Below are 11,718 nucleotides of genomic sequence, written 5' to 3'. Positions count from 1 at the left end.
CCAAGATCTGCATATTCGCCAATCACTTAATGGAGCGTAGAGGGATATCACCGGGGGGCAGGAAGGGTCCTGTACCAACTAGTTACCAGCAGTTACCCCCCCTATAATTACTACAACCTACCCCTTGGCCCAGATATATTACTCTGATAGAACAAGGATATCACTCCTACCAATTTTGTGTTGTCTGATTGTAAGGAAAACTGATGTATTTTTACCTTAAATTATTATTGTTATTTTAATGTAAATGAATTTTGTATTTTGTACGCTTTTATGGTTAATAATCTTAACCGAATAAAGTACCTACTGAACTGGTAGTCGAGCCTGTAGCAGTCGTGATTCGCAAGGAGGACGTTGAGGACGGATCCGGCATCGGTAGGCTACAATCAGGTGAGTGTCCTGGGGTCGCGAGAAGGCAGGGGAGCGCCGATCACCAGCGGGTGTGATCAGGCGGCCGGTCTCTGCTTTTCGGTGTGAGTCAGGTTGCACTTCCCGGCTTGGTAGTCCGGTCGGGATCCTGGTGCTGGGCAACGCTGGGGGGCTCTGCTTAGGTAGTTATCAGCTGAGCCGGGAGCTCGGTTTCGGAGCTTTCTACCCCTGCGGCTCTGTGTGTGTGGGGGGGGGCTCTGTGTGTGTGTGGCACTGTGTGTGTGTGGGAGGGGCTCTGTGTGTGGGGGGCTCTTTGTGTATGGGGGGGCTCTGTGTGTGTGTGGGAGGCTCTGTGTGTGGGGGGGGGCTCTGTGTGTGTGTGTGGCTCTGTGTGTGTGTGTGGGGCTCTGTGTGTGGGGGGGCTCTGTGTGTGTCTGTGTGTGGGGGACTATGTGTGTGTGTGTGTGTGTGTGTGAGGCTCTGTGTGTGTGGGGGGCTCTGTGTGTGTGTATGTGTGTGTGTGTGGCTGTGTGTGTGTGGCTGTGTGTGTGGGGGGGGCATGTGTGTCTGGGGCTCTGTGGGTGTGTGGAGGGGCTCTGTGTGTGTGTGTGTGTGTATGTGTGTGGGGCTCTGAGTGTGTGTGTGTGGGTACAAATGCAATTGGTCTCGCATATGCAAGCGATTAAGCTATTGGCAATATAAATGACAATGCCATTTATTTATGATTTAAAAAAATAAAAAATAAAAAGAAATGTCATAAGCAATGCCAATAGCTCTACCTTTAATAATGCCGAGACTATTGCATTGTAAATGCTTGTTTATAAAATTTCGCCGAAGCAGTGTTATGCTGAAAGGCAATATGCAAATGTAGGCCACTTTTTTTTAGCTTGCCTGGGCCGGGCCGATTTTTAATCCCAATCCAACCCTGCCTCCAGGCACTTCCAGAATGCATCTGAGAGGGCAGATGGGTCAACTCTCTCTTCAAAGCACAAGGGGAGGGTAAGTGGGGGCAGGAATTGCTGAGACCAGTTCTTCTTCTTAGGGGTCTAGACATTGTAATATTATTGGATCGGTTACCCCCTGGAGCACATGTAAATCGTGGCTGATTACCCTAGATGTTTATTTGAGATTAAGAAACGGTACAATCTAAAGCACCTTTTTCATAAGAGTTCGCCCGTCGTCGACAGACATATCTTTAAAAAGTTCAACAACGACAGACAAATTTTGCCTTGCTGTACATGTTTGTATTTTACCCGCCATTTGATTACTTCACGGATATCCAGAGATGAGAAGAATAAAGAACATTCACTTTAACATGAGAAAATCTACGTTCAATTTTATATTTTCAGCGTTAATTAAAAAACAGTCCTGCCTTTATTCTTTTTTAAAATTGGGTATTTAAATTGTGATTATCTGGGTCCATAGAGAGGAACAACAATGAGGAATCATGGATTTTCATACATCACTGGTCATGCACTAAGTAACAAACCAAGCATTACATTTATGTGTACTCTGTAGCCATTTATTGAGGAGAGTTGGTAGAAACAAAGAGGCGGTGCTGGGCGTAGCAGTGAAATTTGAAAATACCATTAAGCCCAGTCAGAGTGCTGCAGACGCCCGACAGAACACGCGCACACTCCGAGCACTGAACGAGGCGCTGTTTACAGCACCATGGAGAGGGAGCTGCCTGCGGGGAGGGGCGGCTTTGCATCTCCCATGTCAACAACAGGACTAATCCACGTAGAGTGCAGCAGGCAGCCTGGGCGGGGCCGGGCGAGCAGAGGGAGTGGGCGGGGCCAGCGGGGCTCAGCTATCCTCGCCTCCTTGGGAGGGTATGATGATCTCAGGGAGGTGTCATCTTCCTATCTTTGGAGAGTGCATCCTGGAGGTAGAAGGCGGGGCTTCTCGGCGCACACAGCTTCTTTGTGTTACTGTCAAGCCTCCTTCGCTTTTCATTTCTCCTTCCTCTCCTGCGGTAAGCACAGCAGTGTCAAGGGACTGTCAAAAAAAGCACAAATAGAAACAAACGAGCGCTGAAAGACACCGGGAAGCAGCCAGGTGATCTTAGCCACTCGAGACATACTCCAGAAACATTCGAAGCGCTGTATCCCAGAGACGGAAGATTGCAGAGCTTGTTCGGGGTTTCAGTCCAGGTTGCTGGCCCGTGAGCACCGAGAGGAGCGGCTTATGTTGGGCTGCTGATGCGCTAGCTGAGGCCAGAAGCGACTACGACGTCAAGCTGGGGGTGCTGCTGTGGTCTGTCAAGGGAAGGATGTCCGCGGTTTTACTCTGACGGGCCGCGTGTGTCTTTAAGACGTCTGCTGAGAGGGGAGACATGGACAGTTTACAGCTTGTGGTGCTGAGCCTGCTGTCGCTGGTCCTAGAGGTAAGACTGCTTCTCTCGCCAGCCATGTCCATCAGAGGTCTTGCTGCGGTAGATGGGGATGGGTCGGGCACTGGTGGTCGCTTTCATGGTTCAATCTGTTCTATTTGTTTACTTTTGATGGATGGGTAAAATCTTCTGTTGTGCCAAAATCCGCCGTAAAACTAATTTCATCTTCTAGATGTACAGGGTGGGCAAAGCGGTGCCAACCATGAGAGTTTACCAACCCCCTTCCTTTGAAAGAGCTTTCTCTTTGTGTGTGAGCTGAAAAACAACCATCTGTCAAATCTGGCTTATAATTTATTTATTTATCTATTTATGGCGTTTTGCACAGAGCGAACCTACCCCACGGGCATCGGAGCGCTTTGCAAGAGAACGGGTCGTAAAACAAGTACACGATCATTATGTGACAACCAAAGTGCCCAGATAAAAGCAAAAGACAGCGTCAATACAAGAAAACAGAAAGTTCAAAGAAGACAGATGCCTATATGGAGGCTGAGATCGGGCAGGTCTCACCCTGACCCTGCACAGCTGGAATCAGCAGAGGTGCCACACACAAGTATCCCAAGTCTTCCCGGGCCTCATCCGAACAACCTGATTGGCTACACGTCTCCCCTACACTGATGTATGCCGCACATCTTCTTGACGTGTACATATTTGCATCTACCCCCCTCTTACTGTTTGAAAGGATCCCTTGTGTATGATAGATTACAAAACCGAAGGCAGATGACCCAGGCATGCACGCAATAGCGAGAAAACAAAAAAAAGAAACCTTTAGGAATGGGGTCAGATAGTTCCTTTGCCGAGGGCAGTGGGCTGACTTTGCCATGCTGAATCAACGCTGTGCTGTATTAATGCAGGGTGGTACTTCTAGGCACATCAAATCATATCTACGAGTGGCAGTTTGCATTGTCAGGAGCAGTGTGTACTGATCAGGTTGAGCTTAAGAGAGTTTAGTTGCAAACTCTGTTGACAATATTAGTAGTCCACGTCTATGTAATGCTTAGCTAGTTTTAAAAATGTTTTATCAACTAAATTATATGAAAAGTGATGGATGGAATACTTGAATTAATCTCAGCCACTGATATTTCCTTAGGGTCGAATCCCAGTCCATGGTGTACTGTATTGTAGTTGCGTTGACACGCTTTTTCAGCGAGTAGCATGCTACTCCAGAACCTATAAAGGATTAGTAGTGAATTAGTATAGTGAAATATGAAAGTAATTTGAGTGGTGGATATGTTAGTCAGTTATCTGGATTGAGAAGGATAGCGGAGGGAATGAAGAGAAAAAAAGGTTTGCATATATATAGCGATTGCTAAAGATGATGAGGTAATGAAACACATTTTTGGCACGTAGCACACTACTCTGGAACCCATAAAGGATTAGTGGTGAATCAGTATAGTGAAATATGAAATTAATTTGAGATTTGGACATGTTAGTCTGTTATTTGGATTGAAAAGAATAGTGGAGGGATAGAAGAGGGAAGGATTTAGACTTTTTCTTTGGAGGTCACAGCAGTAGGAGGAGGCTTAGAAGGAGTAAAACTAATGTGGAGGCAGAAGAGTCAGAGGGAAGGGTTTAGAAAGGCTTGTTTGGGGGGATCGGAATAGTAAAAGAGGTATGAGTTGCGGCAAGGAGGGTTAGAGTAGGGAGGAGTCTAGAAAGGGTTATTTTGGGATTATAGTAGTGTTATGAGGTTTGAGATGAATGAGAGAGCAGAGGTAGAGGATATATTGATAGAGGTATAGGGTGAGAAATGGGGTAGTGCATTGGAAAGAGTAGCAGAAAGAGGTTTGAGATTAGTCAGAATTGAGGTAGAGGATATATTGAGAGAGGTATAGGGTGAGAACTAGGGTTGTGCATTGGATATGCTTAATTAGAATAAAGTAATAAATATATGGATCCATAAGTACATGGAAGGTATATAGATGCATAAAGGAAGTAAGTATATGTAGATTAAAGATGCATTAAGTAATGGCACAGCTGCTGAGATGGACTCTGCTTGGGGGTGGTGTGGCGGGGTGGCCCAGTGTATGGAATACCTCCCAAAGGGTCTGTAGGCATGGTGCAACATAACCAAACCAAAATGGGGCAGCAGGCGAATTCTGGCCCAAAGCTTGCAGAATAGGGGCAGCTGGAAGCACACACTGAGTGCATTCTGATGGCGATCAAGGACACCAAAGTGACTCATGAAAACAAGATCCAAACAGTGACTTTAGACCTGGGGCTATTTCCCAACAGTCATAAGAAACTGGCTGGGAAAGTGTCTGACACAGAGAAAGTACTGGCCCACACCACGCATGTGGTCAAAGACAATAGGGCCCAGTTACGTAAGCTGATGGAATGCTTGAATTAATCTCAACCAGGGGAATTAGTGGGTCACATCCCAATCCATCGTTACTAACATCAACCACTATGCTTGTATTTGCTATTAAGCTGTTACCTCAGTATGATGCAATGTGTGTTTTTAATGTTGCTTTTATGCAATATTATGTCCTTTATGCATATGTTATATATTTGTGTCTGCTTGTTTTATGAGCCGCGACTTTCTAAATCACTGATATTATTCTATATTTTTCTTTGATGTATATAGACCTTATAGACCACTGCTAATTGGCTTGATTTCATATTCCATGTAAACATTGCTTAGTCTCACTAGAATACTCCCGATCCATTTATGCACCTGGAATGTGCTCATATAAAACCTGCTGTATAAATAAATAGTAGATGGGCTGATGGGTTCTGTGGCCACTTCTTGTCCCTTTGTGCTTATACTTGAGCTACATCATTTGTGTCCTAGTTGGAAATGTTATCTCTGGTACTCTGAGACTATAGGAGGTAATGCTTGTGGCATGGCCAGCATCATTTGTATATACCCATGTTTGCTTCTTTTGCCTCCGTATAATGTTCAATGCCATGTGAGAGTGCTGCTGGTAACATAACATCTGGACAGATTTTAAGGACAAAGTCAATCAATCAATCAATCAATCAATCAGGGATTTATATAGCGCGCTACTCACTTGTGAGGACCTCAAGGCGCTGGGGGGCGGCTCCGGATCAGTTGAAGAGTCAGGTCTTGAGGTCCTTCCTGAACGTGTGCAGGGTCGGGGAGCATCTGGTGTTCACAGGGAGCTCGTTCCAGGTTTTGGCTGCGATGTAGGAGAAAGCTCTCCCGCAGGTTCTGTTTCTGCGGATGTGGAGGACCTCTGCCAGAGCGAGGTTGGCGGACCGGAGGTTTTTCTTGGGTGCGTTGAAGGATACTCTCTTGTTGAGATATTTGGGTCCAATCTTGTGGAGGGATTTGTAGGTGTGGGTGAGGAGTTTGAAGGTGTCCCTCTCTGGGAAGCCAGTGGAGGCCTCGTAGGTGTTGGGTCATGTGCTCATGGCGCGGTGTCCCGAGGACGAGTCTGGCTGCGGCGTTCAGGATGGTGTGGAGTCTGCGCAGAAGAGTTCTATTGATTTTGGCGTAGAGGGTGTTGCTGTTGTCCAGTCTGCTGGTGATGAGTGCGTGGGTGACGGTCCTTCTGCATTTGGGACGATCCACTTGAAGGTCTTACGGAGGATGCGAGGGCAGTTGAAACTGGCGGAGGCAACGGCATTGATCTAGTGGTTCATGGAGAGGGAGGAGTCAAGGATGATGCAGAGGTTCCAAGCGTGGTCAGTAGGGGTGGGCGCTAGGCAGCTAAATTTAGTGCCAGCCAGGGACTAAAGTAGGGCTGCACCATATTCCTGTAAATATGGTTCAGCCCTGCGTTTCTAAAGTGACAGAGCATATTGTTAGCCTTCTTGGCTTAATGACACGCTTTGCCAATTTACTAGTAAATATACCCGTAGATGTTTCCACAAATTACATGTACGAGAGAAATTCTGATTTCCAAGTGAAGCTTTAACCGACCTAGAAGAAGTATGTGTACTCTGCGGCGGAGTCCCTGTGACATGATTCATTAACTACTGAAAATATATCTATGCATTTGCTAAATACCCATGAATATCAATTCACCGTAAAGGCAGGTGAACCGGAAGTGGATTTATGCGTCCTTTGACCACCCAATGAAGTTGTGGGATTGATGCTTGTAGCCGCTATATCAGCCCTTTATTTGCTACCGAGGGGCCTGAGGAAGAGGAGCGGGAGTGGAAAGTGCAGACATATTTTATTTTTTGTTTCTGGCCTGCCTTTAAAACCACAGCAAACAGCAGTAAGTAACAAGGGTAGTGTTGGGCTTCTGAAGGGGCAAGCCAGGCCTTGCCTCTCCCATCTTGGGCTACCCTTCATTGAAATTCATGGAAGTACATCTGCATCTACCTTTCTCTCCTACCTTGTTGGAGGTCTAACCACCAAAACATGAAAACAAAGGAGATGTAAAGATGAATGTGCTTTTGGAAAGTACCTCGTAATTCATCAGTGTGCTAACTCTAAAGGTGTTGGGAATCTTAGAAAGTAGGGGTAATCCATCCACTCTACAACGTACTGTAAAAGTGTAACCTTTTCTTTATGCCACACACTATACAGCACAGGAAGCAGGAAATGTACAGTATGTTGCCTTGGAAGATTCCCCGAAAATGTAATATTTCTATATAGTATTTTAGCTTGCTCCCAATGGAAGCCAACTATTACATGCCCTCACCTCCGCTAAGGTGGAGGAGTGTTGTCCCACTGATTTTTGAGCAGTACCTAAATAAAAATAAAATGATAATAGCACAATGTTATCATTTTTTTTCTGTACTGCCACAGAGTTGTTTTCTTTTAAGTGCGTGCAGGACTGGGCTGTCACAGGAGCAGGGGGAGGAGAGGTAGGCACTCTCTTTAGTGTGCATAATGATTTGGCCGGCCGTCTTGGGCCGGTGAAACAGTCCTGAACACTTAGCAGGTTCTCCAGCCAGCTGTAATGCCTAGCGTGGATGAAGAACATGCACAGGCTTCCAGTCCCTGTCTGAGTGGAGAACTAGGGTGCTCAGACCAATCACAATGCTGCTGTCATGCTGGTGACCAAAGCAAACACAAGGAGATGATGGACGGAGCGCTGAAACTTTTCAGACACTCACTTTGCCACCCCAGTTCAGAACCAGCCACATGCAAATCAGTCTTGTCCCTGTTCCTCATGGGAACAGTCCAACCCGAACTGCCTATTCGGGCAATTTGTGACAGCACAAACGTTTTTTTTTCTATGTGCAAACCCAATTTTGTGATTCAGTAACCTATTACTGAATCGCAAAAAAGGTTTGCGATTCGGTATATGGAAGGGGGGCGCTTACGGCATCCCTTCCTAATAGCGATTCCCAGTGGGATGTAAGAATGATTTGCATGTAAAGCGCTCTGATACCCTCTTGGGTCAAGTTCGATCTATGTAAAACTTTATAAATAAATAAATAATAAATAAACCGAAATGTGGTCACAAAGCATTTGCTTTTTACCACCAAATACAATTTGATGTTAACCCATACGCAAACAGGAAGGGATTCGCAGGGTACCCCTTCCCTTTGTGAATGCATGTGAAAACGTTTTTTAATGGCAGGCAGTAGTCCCACAGACCACTGCCTACTCTTAAATAATGAAACTGAAATGTTTAGTTGTTCGTTTTGAAACTCATCCCATTTTCCTTTGAGTGAAACGTGCTGCATTTAAAAAAAAAGTTACTTTATTTGTATTTGATTATTTATAGAGTGCCCTGTGACCAGAATGATATCCTGGCGCTAGAAAGCCAGAAGTCTTGTCAGTAAAGACATGGAGAATGAAAGAAAGACATTTAAATCAGAGAGACCAGAGATTTAACCAAGTAGGGAAGAGCCAAGTTTTAAGGGTCTCCTAAATGAAAACAAGTTGGTTTGGGATCGTACTAAGACTGGTAGCTTTTTCCATAACTATGCCGCTTTCACCCTGCAGGCATGTCCTCTCTTTTGGACTTTATTGAATCTCTGTTCTTGAACATAATTAAGTCTAGCCGATCGAAGGGACCTACCAGGAGTATATTTTCTTAATCTGGCCGGCAGTGGCTTTGGTCCTTTGTTGTGCAATGCTTTTAAGAAAATGCAGGGTGATTTAAAAATGATCCTTTGTTTAATGGGTAGACAATGAAGGTCTCTGAGAGCACCGGATGCAGAGGAGTTCCGAGATCTGTTTAGCGTTAATTTAGCTGTGACTATTTGAGCACATTCCAATTTCTTTAGTACATATCTAGGGGCTCCCAAAAGGAGTGCATTTCAGTAGTCCAGTCTACTTAATATAATGCCTCTGGAAATTAAAGATCTTGTTGGGCAGTTAACATTGGGTACAGTTTCCTGAGACCCTGAATCATGGCAAAGCAGTTCCCAGCAGCTCCATTCACATGCTTCTCCAAAGAAAGGTCCTCATCTAGCACTAGTCCGGACCACAGTTGAGTTGCCAAGCAGGATCTCTGTGGGTAGGGGCCAAAAATTGAAGGTTATGGATATTAAAATTTTAGTAGAGGGGCAGCAGAGGAGCTCTGTTTTACCTCCATTCAGCTTGAGGGAGTTCCCATTCATCCAACTAAAAATATCTAGTATGCTGGCCTGAAAGTTGCTGATCAAATCAGCCTGATTTTTATTTAGTGATAGAATCAATTGAGTGTCGTCTGCATAGTTAGTAACTTTGATCTTGTAAGACTTGATAAGGGAGATTAGTGTTTTTTTGTAGACATTAAACACCATTTGGCTGAGGGAGAATCCCTGAAGAACACCACTTTGAATTGTTCTAAGTTTAGGGCGAAATGGGGGGATGGATACAGCCTGGCAGCGGTCATCAAGGTGAGACTTCAGCCAGTTTAACACCGGGCCCCGACACCCACTGATGATAATCTAGTCAGTAAAGTGCAGTGGTTTATTTAAAAGCCAGCACAGACATGTAGGTCTGCTTTCCCCAGCAGGATTGGATTCCTGTGTTTTTAAAGATTCCCAATGGGTCTTAAATTGCGATCTACCTCATGGATTTTAGGGCAAGATGTACAACCCTTTTTTGCTGTCCCAAACAGGAAATCGGCCCGCTTGCAACCGCTAAAAATGTTTGTGGTATGTACAAACACTATTCTGTGAGTCCGTAACCTATCACCAACTCACAAAATAGGGTTTGCAAGTCGCTATTCGGAAGGGGCGTGCCAAGGGTGTCCCTTCCTTCTAGCGAGTCGCACTGGTATGTACGCAATCGCAGTTACCACCTACTTTAAGTAGGTGGTAAGCCAGTTGGAAATGGCAAAGGGTCCCCGGGGAACCATTTCCCCTTTATGTTGGGCAGTGAAATATTTTGGGAGAGCTGGCAGTGGTCCAACGGACCGCTGCCTACTCTTAAAAAAACAAGCATTTGCAATGCAATTGGTCTTGCATTTGCAAGACTTTCAGCTATTGTTCAGTACCACACACAGCCTCACACTAACACACTTACACACCTTCTCTTCTGGACTTTCATGTAACATCATACGGAAATACCACTCTACTTCATATAGGAGCATGCATCCCTAGAGCCCTGATTGGCGAGGACAGAGTCACTCAAAGTAATGAAAGACTGGTATTGTTAATCCGATTATGAGACCGCCTTGTACAGTTGGTTTCATAAAGGGTTTATTTAATACTATCCATTCCGTTTGCCAGGAACCATGACGTCAAGGAATCCCCCCAGGGAACAAATACTCAAAAAATGTAAATTCCCAAAACTCACATTAAATTAACCATGGTTACGCCAAACCTCAAATATCATGGGGCAATCACATAATTGTCAATGTGGTTTCAGAAATCCTCTTGAAGGTGCACTGTGTACTTTTGGGCACACTTTTGTTTGCAATTTTATATAGGGTGAGCTCTGTACCTGAGCATGAGTTACAATACACAAAGACATTTATTTTGAATGACACAGAGGGAGATTAAGCGATTTGCTCAGAATCACAGACTATTGACCCGACGCCGAGACTCAAACCCGTATTTTTAAAGTAGGCAGCTCTGACCGTCACACCGCTCGTGCCCTTTTCCTTTGGTGGCTAGGCTTCCGATCAAATACGCCATTGGGGCTGTCAGGTCTCCAAACACAAGAGTCCATCTACTGCTCCAACCTAATAGCCTGACAACGGTATGTCCACACATCCTGTACATCCTTTCCATGCACCCCTGCGGTTTAGGGCACTTACGCCCCAAGCACCGCTCACAATGAATGCATTAGTTCGGTTGATAGGGAGTCCTATAAGGTGCATTGATGGAAGGATTTGCTTCTTTTTACACATCCACGGGTAAGCTACTCCCCAAGAGTGCCATGACATACGGTCTACATATAGCCCTTCCGTAACCCCATTGATCCGCTTTCCTTCATTTAACTTCATACCATCAGAGACCTCCAGGAGTCGAAATGTCAGACTGTAGGAATGAGTGGCTGGGTGTTTTTATGGGGAAGAGAAAGACTGGCACCACTGAATCGTCACTAACCCCCACCAGTAAAAGCTGCTGTGTCATTCGCCTCTTTCTCTAATGAAAACATTTCAGGAAAGGACTCGAATTAGGGGCGATTTTTTTTCTGGGAGATGAGGGGAATAAAACCCTGTCTTAGCAACGTACGGGCAAGTGTGTGCTTGGCACCTAGTTCCCAGGTATCCTATAAAAATACCTATATTCTGGCTTGATTATTTTTGGGGGAAGATTTCTTTTCTTTCTAATACGAGCCACATAGCTAGCCCTACCCCTCCTAGCATCCTAGCATGCTCCGCTCCGCTCCTTTCCGGTCTTCGCTCTCCAGGTAGCCCCACCCCTTATGAGTTCTGTGATTGCTTTCCTTGTTTTCCTTCCAATAAACAGAGAAGAGGTATCCACATGAATCCACGTATTGCATTCAATTACCCCCCCCCCCTCATTCCTAGGCAACTCCCATCTTGTCATGGCACATTAAAGCAACCTGAGGTTTCCTGAAGGTCAATTGAAATAGCCTTCACAACTATAATAAATTTAGATTCCCACTTGCTCTTCAAGTCAATTACAGT

General features: G+C 45.2%; 1 protein-coding gene across 1 annotated transcript in view; it reads left to right on the top strand.

Annotated features, from left to right (window-relative positions):
• The first annotated feature begins 2,416 nt into the window (after window positions 1–2,416).
• Window positions 2,417–11,718, top strand: part of VOPP1 (VOPP1 WW domain binding protein) — a 456,859-nt gene continuing 447,557 nt past the window's right edge. The window contains exon 1 of the mRNA XM_086964684.1: window positions 2,417–2,752. Within this exon, the coding sequence (XP_086820810.1) occupies window positions 2,702–2,752 (51 nt within the window). The 5' untranslated portion in view covers window positions 2,417–2,701. The remainder of the gene's footprint in view (window positions 2,753–11,718) is intronic.

The sequence above is a fragment of the Lissotriton vulgaris genome, chromosome 4_1, assembly GCF_964263255.1.
Source record: "Lissotriton vulgaris chromosome 4_1, aLisVul1.2, whole genome shotgun sequence".
In the NCBI taxonomy this organism is placed as follows: Eukaryota; Metazoa; Chordata; class Amphibia; order Caudata; family Salamandridae; genus Lissotriton; species Lissotriton vulgaris.
Note: the sequence above shows the minus strand (reverse complement) of the source record. Positions and strands in the feature narration are given on the sequence as shown.